Source organism: Fopius arisanus, unplaced genomic scaffold (assembly GCF_000806365.1).
Source record: "Fopius arisanus strain USDA-PBARC FA_bdor unplaced genomic scaffold, ASM80636v1 scaffold00007, whole genome shotgun sequence".
Classification (NCBI taxonomy): domain Eukaryota; kingdom Metazoa; phylum Arthropoda; class Insecta; order Hymenoptera; family Braconidae; genus Fopius; species Fopius arisanus.
In genome coordinates, this window is record NW_011887746.1 from 399,396 (window position 1) to 419,800 (window position 20,405).

At 39.4% G+C, this 20,405-nt stretch overlaps 2 protein-coding genes across 2 annotated transcripts; both read right to left on the bottom strand.

Annotated features, from left to right (window-relative positions):
- Window positions 1–13,034: 13,034 nt before the first annotated feature.
- Window positions 13,035–13,590, bottom strand: LOC105273784 (apidaecins type 22-like). Its single transcript, XM_011316412.1, has 3 exons — window positions 13,395–13,590; window positions 13,239–13,313; window positions 13,035–13,153 (listed from the first exon to the last, which is right to left on the bottom strand). Exons 1-3 carry the CDS (start codon window positions 13,533–13,535, stop codon window positions 13,145–13,147), a joined length of 225 nt encoding a protein of 74 aa, XP_011314714.1. The 5' UTR covers window positions 13,536–13,590; the 3' UTR covers window positions 13,035–13,144.
- Window positions 13,591–18,883: 5,293 nt separating this feature from the next.
- LOC105273785 (uncharacterized) lies at window positions 18,884–19,739 on the bottom strand. Its single transcript, XM_011316413.1, has 4 exons — window positions 19,665–19,739; window positions 19,465–19,596; window positions 19,249–19,398; window positions 18,884–19,172 (listed from the first exon to the last, which is right to left on the bottom strand). Exons 1-4 carry the CDS (start codon window positions 19,713–19,715, stop codon window positions 19,002–19,004), a joined length of 504 nt encoding a protein of 167 aa, XP_011314715.1. The 5' UTR covers window positions 19,716–19,739; the 3' UTR covers window positions 18,884–19,001.
- Window positions 19,740–20,405: the final 666 nt, after the last annotated feature.

Genomic DNA, 20,405 nt, shown 5'->3' on the forward strand with positions numbered 1-20,405 from the left:
AGGAGAACATGAAAATCGAGTAGGTATTCACTGAAATCTAAAAATTCGAAATTTTTGAAAAAGTATCAGAGGAGCATAAAAATCATTAACGAGAAAATTACAAAATCATTTTAAAGACCCCGGAAAAATCACCTCTCTGGGAATATAATATTCATTATGGATTCCCGATTATTTATAATGGGCACTAGCAGCTCGCAATAAAAAACATTGTCACAGGCTGCAATGGTTTTTTGTCAGCAATAAAATGTCCAACCTCCACCGAATAATCATCCGCACTTGCCTGTGTAAATTTGGCAAACTCAAAACATTCCTGGCACGCTCCTTGTGCGATTGTACACCGAAACCCGAATCCCCGGAATACCATTTGTGTATTTGAAACCTCAATAGGAATCGAGTGTGGTACCCCGAATTCTCAAGTGCCTTCACATACCAACACCCTTTCTCTCCCACTGTTTCTTCTTCCCCTCCTACCTCCCTCACCATCCCTCCCTCTTCCCCCGCCCGTGGAATTGGTTAATTTGAAATTGAAATTGCTGCATAGCACACGCAGACAATCTCCAAGGTTTCAATGTTTACCCGCAAAACAGTCTCTCGCATCCCTGATTATACATTTTTTTTCTCCCATATATTTTCATGTTCACGTGAAACCAAAAGCACCCATTGTTCCCTGGGGTAAAGGATGACCCGTTGGGGGAGAAATACAGGAGTTGTAAAAAAGAGCATTCGAGATTCTCTTCCTCTCAGTTCGTTAAAACTAATATATGTCACCATTATTTTTAATATCACAAGTACGAAATGGGGTAACACCGCTGGAATAGTCATAAACTCTGGAAAATGTTCATTATTTTAAAAAAATTAATGAAGAGTATTGACTTGTAGGTTCCATAAATGGGGGCTCTATTATCGTTTGATAATTAGTTGAGTGTCAGCTTTGTAAGCTTAATTAACATTGTACCGGGGGTAATTACCGGCTACTGGAGTCTTTCTAACTAATGACAGGTTAATTACTATTTACTTCGTTATTGCCAATGTTGACTCGGTGATTTATTGCTTGTAAAAGTTACGGTTAATTCTATAAATGTTGATATTTACGCTGAATCGGGAGTTTTCCGTCTTTCAATTAGAGTTTTTGTTACTCAGCTATTTGATCGGAAAAATCAATGAGAGGTATTATTATTAGAAGATGAGAGGTATTATTATTAGAATAATAAAAGTGTTCGTCCAGGAACTCGGAAAATAGTTCCATTATCTCGACGATTTTTAATTTTATTAGATAGTGAACGCTTGAGGACAGTTTTCAATTTATCCGGTGTGCAATAAATTTTTCATTGTACGAACAAACAATTAGGATTTACTGCGAGAAACGCGGCATCGCGACTTTCTCTCAATTACCCCGACCGTATGAATTCTCTCAAATGAATATTGCAATGTAAGTATGTACCCCAGAGCCTCAACAGACATATCTCCCACTACATTCAATTAATCCTGTTGTTGCATGAACGATGCGTGTTACAACCCGGGAAAAATTGCGAAAAGTGAAAGAGAAGGAGGTGAAGAGGAGTACATAACAATATTGTATGTGCCAGCGCGTCTCTGTCAGAGGTGAATATATGCGTAATTATACGCTGTATTAACGCTAATTGACACGCTAATTATCGATTCGACGGGCTTTCATTCATTTTGACGGAAGTGAGAAAAGAAATATCGTGTGAGTTCCGCAGATTTTATGCGGAAACTAGTCAGTATCATTTAACTATTTGCAAATATCTCTGTTTAATTATTGATTCTTGGGGTTTCGCTTCCTAGAGGTATTGTTTTTTAATGAAAAAATGGATAGAGAGAGTTGGAGAGCTTTGAAGTCAATAACTTTTTGGTGTACTCGAGTTTACGAGTTCGTGTGGAAACTCTGAGCTGTCCTTCCCTTGGCAAACTTTACGTCTCTATCAAAACTCGGTTGGCACATACGTGTAACTCCGTTCGCATCAAGGAGCTAATCTGTTTAATGGGATTTTCGTGTGTACGTTGGTTGGATGTCTGAATATTACCCATCGTAAAGTGCACGCAGAGTGAAATTGACAAAAAGTTAAGGGGAGAGTTAAAGTTGACGCATACGAATGAAATCTTTGGGTAATATATATCTTTTGGATTTTTGGGTGGGACCAAGTCTCCAACGTCTCCACGGAATTGAATGTCGGAATGAGTTTGGACGGGTCATGCTTGGTTAAACTCCGTGTGTTTGTTGAAAGTTCGCCGGCCAACGTCTACTCGTCTTCTCTCGATCGAGCGGAAAGGATTGAATCGAACCACCACGAAGTTTCTACGTTCATTCTCCACAGAATATTTCTGCACGGATATTTCCCGAAGAGTTATCGACGTGTGAGTAATAGGTGCGATTTTTCCTGATTGAAAACTCCCTAAAGCGCGTATCCATGGAGAATATGCCTTTTGGCGCTGAAAATCAATTATAATATTATTTAATCGCGTTACCTGATTTCTCCGCCATTTTAATTCTTCGAAAGGTGATCCACGTGATCCATAAAATGGCGGTAAACACCCGGTAAAACTCCCATTCGATTAACATTTTAACAAAGTACGCTCCAAGTTTTTGTTTAACTTTTTCCAACTTTTAACCGAATCACAAAAAAATTATACAGGTGCACGATTTTTTCCGCGATCTAAATTCCTCAAGACAAATCGATCATTGAAAAAAATCGACTGATTAGGGGGATATCATACGTGTCGGAATTATTTGAATCGAATAATCAATCTTTTTTGTGGAATTCTCTGCAAGAGCTGCGTTCATTCCCGAGTGGACATTCCTCAGGGATTATTCCTACCCTGTAAATAATACCGTCGCTAAATTTCCTTGATCACCCATCCGATAATAACATAATTGTCCGGTACGTCATCATCTTCAACCCCTTGTGAACCTCTAACGAACCTTGTAAGTCGTCTGCCCCGTGTATCAGTCTCATATATCTTATTTTTTTTTTCCTCAGTCCGTGCGATGAGCATGTAGGGCATTTGGATTTTTTACCCAACCACTTTTTTCCCCGCAGTTATTTTCTTTTTTACACACTCCGATGCAACCACAACATGGCAAGTAACCAGAGTCAAGTGGACATTTTTCACTGTCATTCGGTGGACCACCGGTTTGATAAAAAAAATGTCAGGGGTGGAGAAGTACTCGAGAGGTGTTGTACATTGCAATAACAAAATGCCCTCAAACTTTTTATTCATCAATTAAATAACAGCAACTAAATCGAATAATCCCGTAATACTTTCCGAATTACCCTGTTGGAAAATTACTCTTGAAATTACCCTGAATTTTCCATCTATTGGAAATAATAAAATTCAAGTTTTCATTGACAAATTTATTTTTTTTCAGCATGCAAAATTTAACGATTATTTTCAATTGAAATTAAATTCGTACTCATATAATTAAAAATTCAGATGACGTAATGACTGAAACGTCAAAAAAGAGAGAGTAGAGAGTAAATTGAATTGTCTGAATTCAATTAAAGACGTATATCAGGAAAGACAAGAATTTAATAGAATCAAATATAATTTTAGGCTAAAGCAATTTGTTAAAACTTTAGTTAATGCATTTTTCGTGAATAATGAAAGGCCTGTGTCGGTGTTCACAAAGATATTTACCGAGAAAACCGCAAGATGGAATGATAGCGCAACGCTTGAATATAAGCGCATAGCAGCTGTTGCCATGATAGCGCTCAGTACATATGAGTGGAAAAGGGAAAGAGGGAAAGAGGGAAAGAGGGAAAGGGGATTTTAATGCTTTTGCCCGGAGGGTAGAGAATCATCGAGTTGATGCCTACTCACCTATCCCACGTATGTGCATAACTATATACACATCATTGCCTGGACCTCATCCAATCTCTCTTCTCTGTTTTCTGCCACCATGAATACAAGCGGCATATGGCGTCCAATGGATTTTTTTTTACCCTCAGTTAATTATAAGAAAACATTTATTCAGGAGGACACTGTGAATATTCCGTCCTCCACCGTTGTTGATATATTGTGATGAATGATTAATGGTTTTTTCCTGGTGTTTGCTGAATTTTTCATAAAAATTGTTCAATTTTCGTTGAACATTTCTGCATGCTAAAAAAATTGAGCCATGTCCTTCCAAAGAACCCCCAACGTTGTAGACCATTCAACAACAATGGCTGTCACACGTGCATCCATCTTATTAACGGATGTTAATCATGTCTTCAGCGGCGCGTCTTATTTCTGCAGGCATTACCCATAGGTCTGCACAACGACCACCTCTGTGCAGCATTGTTCCCGTTGACGTTTCAGAAACTCCGCAATCCCATCTCTCTCACAAATTCTTTTTTGCCCCTCGTTTTTTTTTTTTGAAAAATCTTTTTATTCCCCTTTTAAAATCCACCCCTGCATCGGTTGTAATAAGATACTCGCCATCTTGGTATGTAAATGCCAGCCATTCATTACGTTGCCGGTTGAATGATTGGGCCCTATGCGGGAATTCACTCACGACAAAGGCAGTGCAGGTAAATTGAATAAAAATTATTTTATCTCATTCGATGTTGACGATAAAAATGAATTCCCCAACATTTTATTCAGGACTCATTTAAATTCAAACGCCACGTGACGCGGTTCTAGAAGATATTTCCCCAAGTAAAAATCTCCCAGACGAAATCGCCCAGACAAAATTCTTTCGTGGAAAGTATCCTGAAAAAAACATCTCTCAGGCAAAAATCTCGGAGAGTAAAGATAAAAATAAATTGATCAAAGTTATACATTCGACGGCTCATTAACGACTGTCATCTCGCAGACCTCTGAACTAATTCCTCAACATAAATATTTAATCGCTCTGTCTCTCTCTTTGTCGTTGAATACTCTCGAATACTACATCTTGTATAATCCCTAGTTTAAAAGTCAAACCACAATTCCATTTCGCTTCGCGCGCCTAAAAAGTGACTTTTCTGCACATTGCGAAGAAATACATTGCTCGCAACTCGTGCAGAAAGTTGCTTTTGGCATGTGGGATTATACCACTCGCTTTCGGCTCCTGCTGTAAACCTCCCGTACGCCAAAAATCACTTTTCCGCACTTGTTACGAAATTATGTAATTATTACTATTCCACAAGCGTATTGCGACCGGGCGATTATACGACTCGAAGTAAAGAAAAAGCGGAATAATTTTGTTTATTGGGAAATTTTTCGGGAGATTTTTTTGAAGGTATTTTCATAGGGGAATTTTTTCCAGGGACATTCATGACGCGAATCAGCATTTTTTAATTCGACGTACGTCTACGCCGGCACGATCTATCTCTTATTCTTAAATGGAAAATAAACGGTTGAATAAATCAGCAATTCTAGGGTCAGGTTTGCTTCGACCACATCAATCTGCCCACCGTCAGCGAAAACGTTTAACGTAATAGGGAAAATAATTTCAAATGCTGGCAGTACATAAATATCCGGGGTATTTGAAAAATATATAAATATCCCGGGGCTCCTTGGTATTTTTTTGCGCAATGATATTAGAAAGCAAATGTTTGTAAGGGTCTCGGATTGACCCCTGACCTTGAAGGTGACCGAGTGAGGGAATAGAACGGATAGTTGGGTTGAGAACAGCATTGGTTCCTTCATGTGGCTGTTAAGAAACATGCATAAGGCGTTACCAAGAATATTGCAGGTCTCGATGGGAAACGCCGGTGCAGCAACATTCCCAGGTTTTTCACCTTAAAAATTATTATTCTGCATTTTTGTAAAATACTCAAGTGCCATTCAGATAATCATGGGTATCTCTTGAAATGGCAAAATTATTGACGAGAATTTTATCCCCCTCGAAGTACTTGCAGTAATTTTCCTCACTTACAAATTGACTCATCCATTGACGACTCTTCAATAATTTTCTGATCATCTGGAGCTTCATTGGATATTCACCACCTACACGTAGCTACTCGGGAACATTTCATGTTTTATGTGATCTCTGCAGCTGCCCGTTACCAACACCCCCGCAGACTCAATATTCAAATGGCAGAGACCCCTCACCCTCTCATATTTGCGTGTCTCAAATGCTAATGAGGTTTAAAAATCTTCAGCAAATTATTATCGTAATTGAAGGGAAATTTTGTGGGTGTGAGCAGGATGATGTATCAGGTATTCATATCATCAGTCGTAAATCCTCGAGATATTCAGGACCATATCTCAGATTAATGTTCAGCCGCTGAGAAAATTTCTGCACTTTTGGTTAATGCAATCTTTTCCGATCTTCCAGGAGAGATATTCAAGAAAATCCCGAGAAATTCTCCGGTCTTCTACCCCTGGAAATTAATCCAATATTAATAAAGAATTGCTACGAAGTTTTCTCATAAAACTGACGCCCCAGCCAAAACCTCATCTCCAATATTATCGAGTTCTCGAGGACGAGGAAAGAAGTTTCACCAGTGAGAAATAAAAAAAAAATGGAAAAAAGTGGAATGAAGAAGAGCACGAGTGCAGCTGCCCCCATCGACATAGCCCGAATGTCTGGGATGCGTTTAGGCACTTTGGGACGCTGTTAAAGTGGAACCGAAAAGACTTTTACGACTCGACTCATTCAGGGTGAGAGTCTTCGGTAAAGGGTGTTTGGTATCACCTGGGTGGTCCTGCGACTCTCCAAGAGGAGAGGATTAATCGGGCTCACGTCCTCCGTTGGGATGCGATTGGATGAATTGGGACCTTTGGTCAGACTCGCGGTACGTTGTGAATTACAAATGCCTCTTTTTCAGGGCTTTCTATCGGTATCTGATGATTCCCCCATCTCCATCGACGACTAGCTCAGAATAAAGGGACTTGATGGATCACTTTTAACATCCACAGTGGACCTTCAACCTTTTTTCATTGACCAATAATTTTATTCCTCAAATAAATAACTATTTGCCAATTTTCCATGAAGAATTTTGGTCTCTCCATAATTCAACGGATTTATCTCCAGTGAATTATGGGAATAAATCACTGGTGGATACAAAGTGAATATATTTTTACCCAACGACTTTATCTAAAACGCGTTGGGCCAAGATGTCTTTCAACTCACCCCAAGCAAAAGACTTTATCACACTCCAACGCAGGACAGTAATAGATGATCCATAAAAGTGGCCCAAGACACCGTTGAAGTGAGAGAGGTGTTTGTTACACTGGCTTGTATACCCATACTTACGAAGAAGAGTTTAACCAGAGGAATGGAATAAGTATCCACATGCTCCCATGCCAACGGTGTCCAACAAATGACGGCATCGTGTGTGGTCTCACCTGCGCGTGGGTGTCTCTCCTTTCGATATATCTCTTTGCCTTTTAACGTTTTCGATGTATCGGCTATTTCTTCCGTGACTATTTACATCTGTCCAGTTCACTCCTAAACTGGAACAGACTAGATCAGATCATAAAAATCTGTCCTATTGCAATGACTATTTATTATATTTTTTAGGCCCTCAGAGAGTTCTTATTTCAACGAGCCCGAGACCGTTTGCGGTTCCTCGATGATAGTCCACCGTCATAAAGAGTAAAGATAAGAATTTGGTGACAATTTTTTCAACTTGACCAAGAGTGTTGGCATGAGGAATCTCTGGAGCATGTGATGTCGGCTCTGGTGGAGATTCAGCCGGTGAGATATGCATTCTCAGTGGGAGAAAAACCCTCAACGGTTTTTGGGACTTGTGAGACTGGTAGGTGTTTGGGTGTTAGTCAAGGATTTTAACGGGAAACAGATAAATACGGTTGTCGGAGAGGAAACAGGAAGTGCTTCGCTGGTGCTCCCAGGGTCGATTTACTTTCTTCACGGGGAGTGAATTTTTCTTGCGGAAGTTTAACGGGCAAGGGGAAAGGGCTTCAACTGCAGCCTCCAGGGTTATGTGCTCTCGACATTCCCAATTTTTTCGCATTCTCTATGTCGAGGGCTGGGTAATAGTTAATGGATTCGTATCGTGTATGTAGACGTCAGTGGCAGAGATGAGAGGATAGAATGATGGGATGAGCCCGAGGATCTCAGGGAAAAATTCAACTTCTCCATATTGCGCTCACCATTTTTTTAAATCCACTTTGCTGCAGAACATGGAATTGTCTAAGAGATGTATCAGACTGCTAAATCCTCTGATTCTGGAGGTATTCCTGATCAGAATCACAACTCCAGAAAATCAGAATTTTTTTTTAGCACTAGATATTTCGGGGTGAAGTAATTTTCTTGTTCATCCGGATAAATAATTTATCAATGACTGGAGATCACATACGATTCAGGAAGTGGAGACGACAGGCACTTGAGGAAAATCTGGAGATTTTGCGAGTCAAGAGGGTGTCCTGAGACTCATCAGTGCACCACTCAAGAATGCCAAGTGCCTCCAACAGTTTCCGATCGGTATCTCTTTGTCACCGAGTGGCATCTAGATGTCAGGGGCCTCAAGCACTCTCCAAATTCTGCTTTCCTATCCCTCAGAGTGTAAATTCGCCTTATCGATCCATCAGTGGATTCTACCATCCGATAAAATTGATAATTTAGCCTCGATCCAAAAAGGCCTCTCTCTCTCGAATTATTATTCCACCAGGAAAACATACCCGAGTCTACGACAATAACTTGGAGCCACTCAAACCACCTCTGAGAACAATGTGTTTGGAATACCTCCAGGCACTGTATCATGACCATAAACGTCGTGAACATTGTACCAACCCCCACCTTCACTCACAAGAAATACCTTTTTGTCTTCCATTCTTACCGGCATCGTTTTCATACCACGTATAACCGCCTACACGCCATCTGATAACGGATCGGTATCAGGATGCGTTGCCCTGGACTTTTATGGTTTTCCTTTCGAGGATAACAACTGATGTCCAAAGACAATACGCCTCTACGTATCGCTCTTTAAAATAGAAATGTTTTCTTTTCATTCTATTGATTTTGACTTTAATAGATCGATCCTCCAAAAGATTGAGTAAATCAATTAACATTTGGTGATTACATATTCTCCGTTCTCACTTCAACCCGAAATATCTCGATAACGCGCACATTAAACGCGGTAAATTTGAATATCGCGCGAATACGAGACCGAGTGACGGTTTTCAGAAAAAATTTGCATTCGAGAAATTGCGCCGGATGCCTGGTACCCGCCGCAAATTTCAAAATAATTAATGACCGTGGAGAAATAATCACTTGCGTCTTACCGTAAAAATCAAATTTAATCCAGAGATTGGAGAAATTCAAGAAATATCCTCTCAACTTCTAAACTCTGCTCCGTTCATTTGATCGGACTCTCGAAGCCAACTTTCCCCCATAAAAAGGAGTGTCACTATCACAGTTGAAACGATGCCGTTGAAATCTCATAACAATAAAATATTTAAATGAGGAAGAGACGACACGATCGCGCGCCGAAGGTGCCTCTAATGCCTTTTGAAAATTCATGTTACCGACGATGATATGCTCATCGTTTTTTATAACCACTGATGAATCGGCTATTTAGGTATTTAATCGATCGTAAACCGTGGACCTAGTAGACAACTGTAGGAGGCTAAGTGATGGTAATTTCCCTCGGAATATTTCTCCCAGTTGTTCTCCACTCAATTTATTTTATTTTATTTCATCCTCACCCCACCAACCCCTTGTTTAGATCAAGTTTCATGGAATCGTGGGATGAGGTTTCGTGTTGCTGATGCACCTGTCGGAAAGTCGGCGACTTTGTCGAGGACATTGAAGGTATGAGAGAGAACCTGACTGGATCGTTATTGCGAAACATTGTGGACGGTCATGCGCACTTAACAATGGCTATTATCTCTTTATTTATCTCCACGTGAGTTCATTACACTCGATGTACAATAGTCTTGTTGAGTAAGCTCAGAAGGGAATACACGGGCTACAGCTATTTGTAATTAACATTAACATTTATTATTTACCATTACTCACGGGATAATTTTCCAGAGCCAGTTAAAGTCATCAGGATGCTCTTTTGTTGTCAATTTCTTGATTGCGAATAAATTTTTCATCCATGAAAACTTTTGTATTTATTACACCACCAGGGCGTGTGCATTCATCCCCTGGATTCGATGTCCTTACAAAAGGGATACCATACACGCGCGTGTAAAAGACGATTTTTCGTTTATTTACCTTTTTTCTCCCCTCGTGTTTTGGGTTTTATCCCTCTTTCGCTGGTGTACGCTATCTATCTGACGTGTGACACACCGCACCAGTGTTTGGTTACGAATACTTTCAGAGTCTTTTTTAAAAAAGATTAAGATGAATGCTTACCCATGAGGTGGAAGATAAGGCCCTGAGGTTTATGGCTTTTAGATTTTTTTTTTACAACTTAGGGGACGTGTTTGGGAAATTCTACTCTTGTCATTTTCTTGTCATTTTCTGGAATTACTACTTTGCGAGCTTAATTAGGATATCTTCATCATACAAGCATGTGTTGAAATAATTATAGAGATCATATATATTTCATTTTTTTTATTCAGTTATATTTTTTGGGGTAACACTAGGCCATCAGCGCTACACGCGGCATTTGAGGGAACACTCAGGTGGAAGAACGGCGCCATTTTTATCTTTATCACTTCGTCAACGGAATCATAAATTTGGGTGTGGAAACTTTTGTATTTACTCCGAAAATAACTATATCGGCACTTATATTTTCTCCCCATTTTTGCGCACTCCATTCCATATGCATCACACGTGCTCCATTGGAAAGTTCTCAACTGTCATTGACAATAAACGTTTCCCTACCTCCAAGAGCAGGAAGAAGGCATAAACCGAGCCATATAAGGGTCTCACTACACTCGAGTATTCAGGGACTTAGTACTACACAACTATGAGTTCTGCATGCAAATACGAAAAGAAAATGCACGTGACGACGCGAGTTGTTCTTCGAAGAAATCGAAGAAAAAATATCAATATGTGCAGGTTATGTAGATGATAAATTAATTCTCATTTAATTCTTCTTGAATTTCTGAAAAATTAAACCGCGGACTATTTTGATAGGCTTCTCCGTTTTTTTCCCAGAATTTCTTATTTGAACTGGCGTTCCAGGGGTAATAGCACTGTAAAAGCAAACTCACGTCCCAGACCAATGAGATCCAAGAGTGGAGATGTACCGTAATTTTATTGCAACGTTTTGTGGAGTACTTTGGACATAAGATTAGGTCCAATGGAATAGGAAATGGATCCCCGTAATCCCACCTTGGGAAGCCGTAAAAAGCGTCTCGATTCAGTTCTCATATAAAAAAAAAAGAGTTGGAGGAAAAGCCGACATCGAGAAGAAGTTTACTCTCACTGGGATGGATGAGAGTAGATTTTCCCGAGGAGGAGGAAAATCCCGAGAGAGGTATCGCCCTGAATGAAGTTTGGATTCATCTGGAAAGAACGACAAAATATTTGAAAGTTTTCACAGGCTTCAATAAATACATCACGTTCCATTTATACTTCCAATCCCCTGGATTCCACCGATTGATTTTTCACTTTTACCAATTCAATTACTCCGGAATAAAACATTCTTCAATCTACGATTTAAAAAATTGTTGATAAATTGGTAAAAAAAAAAAAACTAATGAAGTGCAGTAGAAATGCCAAAAATGGGGTTGGAAAAAAAATTGACACTGAACGGTTGGGGTTTCTGCGGTGAGAATTTTTCACCACGCCAAAACCAATAATTGCCAACGGGAATTGAACATTTGGTAGGGGTTTGGCCTGGAGGCACAAAACAATGGGTATAAAAAAAATTATTTGCAAAAAGTTGAAGGAGTAAAGTGGAAGGTTGAAAACAGTTGATTTCTTGCTTGGAGATTCACCGACAGTTCGAATGGAAAGGGCAATTTGCGGTGTACCAGTGAATGTTTCATTACGGTCTGAGGTGCTCTCGAGAGCTACCGAATTTCGAATGCGCGCCCCCTGTCAGCCAACTGCAAGTCCTCATAATTGAAATTCGTCTGGGTATATATATATATTGTTTTTTTTTACCTCTCTTCTGCTCGCTCGTGATACCCGAGGATACCTCGGGAATGCCAACCGCAAATTGAGCATGAGGGCGGCCTTTTGTTTTTTCGGCCCAATCTGCATTTTCTCCAGCTACTGCGCGAAGAATGAGGATCTCGTGATGAGGATGGCAATTCGAATATTTTTGGAGGCTCCTGGGGATTTGCCGCACTGTAATTTTCTCTGAATGCGTGAGAAAGTTTATTCAATCCTGCGTGGGAGAGTCCCAGGAGTTTCATTTTTTCCATCACATCTTGCGTTATCCAAATTCCCTGGTACAGTAATAATGCACGAAATAAAAATAAAAATAATGTTGGAACTCATCATGAAATAAATCTTTTTGTAAAAACCTGTCGTTCATTTTGGTAAAGACGGGATTTTGCGCATCAATTTGTTATCAAAGACTGATTTGAATTTCGATTGAGGTAATTCGAGGTACTGAAAAGAATGTAAATTATGCTGATGGAGTTCGGACGGAAAACGTGAGGCAAGATGATCAACGGAATTCCTGTGGACGAGGGAAACGTCGTCGGCGGCTTCACGACCCCCAGGAGGTGCCTCTACGTGACGCCATGCAAACGCACGTCCCACTCTCTTCTTCTTTTTGCCACCAACCCTCAATATGTCGGTGATCTTTTCATCTCCCGGATTATTCCATTCGAATCGTGTACTCCGGAAAATACGAAAACTCCATTCTTGAAGGGCTCCATTCCTGTTGAAGGGCTTCCGGAGGGCTGACGTGTTCCAGTCTGTCAGTCTTAAATCCAATGTCAGCATCATGAAATTGTGGCATACGTGACACTTTGCTTGTGCATTTAGGTAAATGCTTGTTCACTATATCACGCGAACTGCTCTGTATTTCTATCAAAATCCATGTAAAATCACGGAAATTCAAATATAATTTTCAAAAACGGAACAATGAGAAATTAATTCATCAAATCTATGGATGACAATGAGAAAAAATTAAATATTTAATTTGCTTCATTTATTATTTGATGTATTTCATATTTCATACATATTCATATTTCATATATTTATATATTCGGCATATTTCAATTGCTTTTTTATTCGGTGTAGATTCTAATTATTTCACCTGCGCATTTATACATTTTTTATTATTTGATTGCCCATTATTCGACTCCGGAATTGCACTCTGTTTTAAAGTCTCATTTAAAGTCTCTGGAAAAAACATCATGATCATCAGGATTTTCAATTTACACCGTTGTTTATTTAATAATGAGTAATTAATTAGAATATTTCTTACGGGATGTGGTGGACGTGGAGGCACTTGCTGGGGTCTTGGTCGGTTGGGCTCTGGTTCAGCTGCTCGTCGTAGACGCTAATTAAGATTTTTAATAATTGTAAGTGAATAAATTTGATAATCATTACTGGTAATTATTTTAGGATAAATTTCTCTTACCGGATGAGGTCTTACAGGTTGCACCGGGGGATTGGGACGAATCGGTTTGACCGGTGGTGGTCTGGGTGGTTTTGGACCCGCCGACTGAACACTTGCCAAAATGGCGAACACAACAATCAACACAAAAATAGCGAACCTCATGTTCTCGATGCTTTCGTAAATGAGAAGACTCTGAAACTGATGCTGATGAAGAGTAAAGCAAGTCTTTTATAGTTGCACTTAACGCAGTCTCTTTATCTTTTAGTGGAATCGGGGAATCACCGGTTTCTCGAGTCGCTTTGTTTTCCTTTTTCCATCAGCTGACACGTGAGGCGCCAGAAATGATACACTCTGTCAATAATGTGCATGCAATTATTCATGAATCCAATGTGAAATGAACACAAAGTGAGGATTAATCGTTTTATTTATGAAGACAGCTATAGGACTTGTCTCCGGGGGATTCACAAGTTCGGAATCTTTTATGACTGGAAGAAGCTAAACAATACGAATCAATAATAGAATGATTGAAAAATTCATGGAAATAAATTCGCTGATATTTTGATTACGTTGAGGAATATTTAACCGGCGATAATACGAGATACTTTGAGATTTATTTTCTCATAATTCCTTTGTATTCCAGGTGTAGAAGAGGTATGTTCAATCGGAGAATGTATTTCTTCGGATAATCGCCGCCTCGAATCGAACACCAAACAATCTGGGGAATTTACCCTTCTGAATTCGCTCAGGCAGTTGCAGGCGATTGCAGTCCGCGATTATTCAACCGATTCAGAATAAAATAAAATCAGTGATAAAAGATCTCTTACGATTTCATTATGAAAATTAATTACAGGGTTTGAAAGGATCGGGGCATTAAGTACATTCGCGAAAGAATTTTCTCTATTCGCGGAATTCTCTCATTCGTTTTTTGGTGAATGTTTGTCTGGCCATGCTCCACATTTCCACCGAAAATTCCGACTATTTCCAGATTGAAAATTGCTCAGTGAATACTGGCTTTTATGAGAGATGCGGTATTTTTGTGATTTTTTTTTTGTTAACCCACTGTCGATTCTTTTTCAATCGTCAATACACTTGGAAACCTGCCCGGAATAAAATCAAACAAATGAAACAGGTCAACCGTTATTGGATATTCGACGATTCGGTTTTCAGTTTCAATCAGCCGTCAAGCTTCTTATCGCACTTGGTACCCGCCAATTTCAGATGACAAATGCGCATTTCAGTCATCGGTATTAAACGACCTCTCACTATTCCCGTAACAATCCATTAATTTTTTAAATGAACGTACATAATTAATCAAATAAAACTATTGAGCTCATTTAATAACATCTAATTTAAAAACACATGCATAATTGCCTATAATATATGGACTTTATATATATATATATATGTATATATAGATCTATATTTTTTTTTAATGAACAAAATTTTTAATTAACAATCAAAAAAACCTATTTATATACGACTAAAAATGGTGATGCGTTTTGTGACACGAGAATTTTTTTTCCAGTGACTAAAACTCTCGTACGAATTACGTCGAGTTGACGAGTACTTCTCCGTCTAATTTCGCTTCTTCATATTGACGCAAAGCTGATGTGACACATCAAAAGGATTTTCAATCATCCCCTCCGTCTGAAGCTGAACGTTCGTTCAACTCCACAAAAATTTTTTCATCTCGGTTTATGAATAAACATTCGGTGGATGGAGAAACACCCCATTTCCCTGGGTAAATCAAAGCACGTTTGCTATATAGCACAGACTAGGTGCACAGAGACTGATGAGAGTGGATCCATGGGCTTTGAATTATTAATATCGACACTAGAGCCAATCAAGTTTACCCACTCGACAACACCTGGTCGATACCGATGGCTGGATGATCCTGTTTGGTTTCCATTCAGACTGTCACTGGTACCAGATGACTACCAGGATACCCGCATGATCCTCCGACATTAAGATCGGAGTACTCTCATTGCTGCAATTACTCATGGTACCCTAATGCCCAACAATGATCGAATTATTGAACCGCATTCCTCGGTTATTGGTGCTATTCTTCAAGGGAATTGCGGTATGACTCAATTCCAACGAACATGACTCGATCTATTCAAACATATTCCAGGTACTCGCGGCTTTTTATTGCAGATCCTGCAAATGTACTAGATTCAACAATGTTTTTACTTTTTTTTTTGCTTATGAAAAAACGGGGTTTATTTGAGGGAAGAATAGGGCGTCGGGTCGGCGCGTGGGCGGCCGCAGGCAGGACGCACGTCCCGACGAGGCAAAAGAGAAGGAGCAAAACGCAGTGCAAGAGGATAAAAAAAAAAAGAAATTCATGCCTTTATCGAACGAAGAGGAAAAGGCAGACGAAACAAGAAGATCTCCCCTCTACGGTGGGTAGATGAGACGTGGGTACATAACGTGTGGGAAAGGATGCGAGAGATGCGAGGGCCTGATCTCCTCACACGGTGCGGTTTTAAAAAATGAATAAAAAAATGAATAAAAAAATGAATAAATAAAAGAGGGGTTCAGAGTGGAAAGCAGAAGAGGTGAAATGGAAGGGAAAAAAATGACGAGTTTTATATGACGCAGTGGTTTATGGCGGTTGGTTTTATCTGATCGAATTGCCACCGGTGCAGATTTCGCAATAAATTAGACTGAGGTGTAATTAAAAGGGCACCAAGTGTGACTCTTCGCCATTGCTCGAGTTACTACTGAAGTCCAGAAGCACTTATTTATCGATAGTTTATTTTCCAATTTTTTTATCCCTCGAATTATACTAGATCAATTGCAAATTGATTGTGTACCGGGATTTGTTATTCCGCGTGAATAATATTGATTTATTTATTTTATTTTATGATGCCATGAAATTGATTTAGTCAATTGATCCTGTGGTCGCGGCTGGTGGAAACACTTTCGACTATTACATCTGCTATTTCATTCTCGACTTAATTCGAGGACAATTTTCACGATCGACCAGAGACCCCTCGCATGTCGTTAATTATTCAACCAGAAACAGTTTAATTATATTATTCTGGGAGTGAAAATATCCTGTTTTAGGTGTCGTGTCGCCAGCAATATCCCTGCAATTTTCAATGTACCCGGCGTATTCAATTACCCCAATAACCATGAACGATTATTAATTATGCGTTAAGTTTTCGTTCGGCTGGATTCAATTAAAAATTTAATACGTCACTTGATGGGTAATTGAAATCATGAATGGGAATCAATCATCTTTCGGTAATTTCGGTAATTACAGGCGCAAGATGCTGCGGGAAACCGCCGAACAACTTTGATGATCGATGTCACCAATAATTTTCCGTTGACTTCTCCGTTTTTTTTTTCCAACTTTGCTCCTGCCAAATTGAACACTGACAAGCAGAGAAACTTGGGGGGACTAATTTGTCGAATCGGTAAATTGAAATTAAAATCGGGCCCACGCAGGTCGTGTTGAATAATTGCTGTGAAATTACGGAGGTAAGGACCCACCAAGCTGAATAATCCATTTTTTACGAGTTCAACTTTCCCTCATTTATTCTGGATGAAAAAAAAATGCCCGGATTGTCAGGAAAAAAGCCCTAATGACCTTAATGAAATGAGAATCTTTGTTCTCCATTTAATCCCCTAGTGAGATAAAGAAATATTTCTGTGGATAGAAATGGACACGCCCTTTTGGTTCATACACTTTTATTTGCGGTGAGGGATCTCCACCCGAGATAACCCCTTATAAACTGGAGCATTTAGTACCGTGCAGAGAGGCAAGGTCTTTTCGACTATTTTTTCTTATTTATCTTTTGGACTGTGCAGGTATCAACGTCGGATCTACACGGGTTCAAGCCACAAGGATGAGGCGCAAAAGGCGTTTCACAATGAGGTCCGGTTTAAACCTCCATCTCTGAATCGTGTGGTGAACCTCACGATTCATCCAGACACGTAGATTACACTGAGAGCTGTTTCTCAATCATTTTTTACAGTAAATCCCCCCTAAAACAAATCAGTAATTATCCCAGACACGTAAGAAATCATTGTCTAATGAAATTTCTAGAAGGTTCCGTGCGACGCGATGAAACCCTCAGGATTAATGAGACTGTAAAATAGTGGCGTCAGAAAATACGCGATAAAAATATCACCGGTGTAACGACTTACTCCGAAATATGTTTGGCAAAATTTCACGTCCCACGTTGGCCATCATTTTCTCCTTATAAATGTTACAGGATCCTCCACGATTAAGTTGTATCAAAATCCACGATTGAGTGCCTCGTGCAATGTAGCCATAAACGTCCACCAAGAGTGGTGTTCCACCATAATCTATATGGCTTCACCCCGCCACTAACATTCACTGGACCAAAAAAGTTTCCCCTAAAAAAAAAATAAAGTACTCCCCAAACTGCCACGTGGGTGTTTCGTAATTTCTCACCAATCCAACAGTTAGAAAAAAATTGATGAAAAAGTTATTCAACATCTCCTAAAAATTCCTCAGCCTCCCCGAGACGAGTCTTGATCCCCAGCAATTGATATGCCTCCATCCGGGTACCGAGAGAGCCAGAATAATCATTTTATTTTCTCCATGTTAGATCGGCCCCGTTCTCTTCCTCGGCGGGCCCAGTGGAGGTGTGATAAATGCAATTATTTACGGCCGATTAAGAACTTCCATAGTGGATGAATAAAAAACAAGCTGCGGGCAGTACAGAGAGAAGTACATGTACAGAAAACCGATGGCAACTGCTGATCAGGACAAATACCGAAGGAGGTAAGTAATAACAACGTGGAAGAAACATCAAGATTCAAATTTTTGATCATCAGGTCTCATGCCGAAATCTGTACACATCCACTTTACGCAATCTGTTCGCCATTTCATCTCATCATAACTATTTTTAAAATTATTGAAATTATTGGAATTATTGGAATTATTGGAATTATTGGAATCATTGGAATGATTTGATCGATACAACTGATGATATATTTGATATTGAACGAACCAATTGTCGTCTACAGACTATCCATCAGTAATATCTACTCACCAATAAATCAAGAGTGATGAAACGATTTTATAAACAACATAACTGTGTATCAGCCGATCTGATATTGCACCGGTGCATAAAAGCCACACTCCAACGCATCCTATATCGCACTAGGCCATTCTGCCATCCTATTATTATCCATAGGCCTGGTCTCCCACGCCTGTAGGTAACCTGATCGGGGTTAATCTGACCCTGACCCCCACTTGTTCAGCCACCTGCACGCGACCTAACCTATTTAAATCTAGCGTGCTTTCCCACCGTCGGGAATTATTATTTTCATTTTATTTTATTTTCAAATTGGTTGAAAATGCGGGAATTTTTATCATGCGTTGTTATCCCTGCGTCCTGGAGAACAGGTGGCAATTGAGGGAGGAATCAAAAACGATTATCATTGTGAAAAATTATGAATTTAATCATCCAGGGGGTTATTATTATTATTATTATTATTATTATTATTATTATTATTATTATTATTATTATTATTGTCATTATTATGTAGGCATTTTCACAATAAAATTAGTCCAGCTTGTCACGCAGGACTGTTAATGAGGAATTGGAAATCGAATAGTCGATTCCTATTTGATAAATTTTACGATTTTTAACTACCTTCGGAGATTTTAAGGCTTATGCTGAAGGCTCTCGCCTTGGATCCGTCAGAAAGTGGGTGGAATATTCCGATGCTGATGCCAGCAGTCTCGAATCCGGGTTTCAAATATTCGGAGAATCCATCCCCTTCGATCACAAACGATCGCTTGACCGTGTATGCTCCCTGGGAAAATTAAATCGAGGAATGTCAATTTAGAAGTTATAACTTCAATTTTCTTGAGAAAATAATTTGTTTTTACTAGGGGAGGACAGTCATCGGAGTCGATGATTTCGGTAAGTATCTTGGAGATGGACTCCGCAGCAGGTCCTTGATCGCCATCATTTCCGCAGACAATTCCCTCAAGAGATGATCCTGGGAATTTGCCCACTTGCCAAAATGTTGCTTCGAACTTCAATGTATTTATGTATTCATTTCAATGATGATTCAAATGAATATAATTGATATTTTCAGTTACCGTGGAATTTTGTGTCTGTTCGTCGAAGGTGATTATCCAATTGCTATCTTGTTCATCGCCATAAGTTACATGACTATGTGAAACTCTCGTTGATCTCATTGATACAACGTCAATTGCATAATTTGCGATTCCCTGGTGGAGATAAATTCGTTTATTATTCAATTGAGAACTCGTAATAGAATATTTTCATTTGAATTTACCTGGTGCACAAGGAACGCTGTAAAAACGAAACCTATAATCGAGACCATCATGTCCTGTACTGTGAACTATTCGCAGTCGTTTAAAAGAAAAATAACAAAAAGGTAACGGCCTGGTCTTATCAATGAAGAAAGTGTGATAAGACTGAGCGTAATTTTCCGAAATAATGAATAATTATGGAAATACACGGAAGCACAAGTCGATAACGAAAGTACTTTCTGTAATATTTAATGCCAATTACATTACGCAAAAACAACTAATTCCCGTTTTTAATCCCGTCATTCCAGGATTTGGAAAAAAAATTCCAACTGGCAGATTAAGAAGATTAAACTTTGCTAATTACAAGTGGCATATGAATTTTATTTTTCGGTACGCGCAAACTCACCCGAAAATTCCATACACCCAAACCAATCGAGAATTTGTTTTTCCACCATTTCCGTAAAATTAAATGGGCAACCTTAATCTCCAGCAGGCGGAAAAGGTCGAGCAGAAAGTAGGGAGAGGGTGGAAAGAGGCAATAAATTTTTATTTCCTCTCTTCAGCATCGCGAAAAGACTGTAGAAGGAGAAAACCCCTCCAACCGCGCCTGAAGGAATCTATGTGGCGCGAGAGAATTTTTTTTTTTATTAATCGCAATCGTCGGAGCGAAAAACTGGCGGTACGTGGCTGTAGGCCAATTTTTACCCAAGAGTACAACCGACGATACGAAAAACTCTAGAGCCAAATTACTTCCGTAAATTTTA

Bases quoted from the DNA above. Each gene is read 5' to 3' on its own strand.
- LOC105273784 (XM_011316412.1), bottom strand. From the start codon at position 13,535: ATGAGGTTCGCTATTTTTGTGTTGATTGTTGTGTTCGCCATTTTGGCA. The intron at 13,314-13,394 runs GTAAGAGAAATT...AATCTTAATTAG, and splicing joins AACCTGTAAGACCTCATCCG to CGTCTACGACGAGCAGCTGA.
- LOC105273785 (XM_011316413.1), bottom strand. From the start codon at position 19,715: ATGATGGTCTCGATTATAGGTTTCGTTTTTACAGCGTTCCTTGTGCAC. The intron at 19,399-19,464 runs GTAACTGAAAAT...AATACATTGAAG, and splicing joins AACAGACACAAAATTCCACG to TTCGAAGCAACATTTTGGCA. The intron at 19,173-19,248 runs GTAAAAACAAAT...TAATTTTCCCAG, and splicing joins CCGATGACTGTCCTCCCCTA to GGAGCATACACGGTCAAGCG.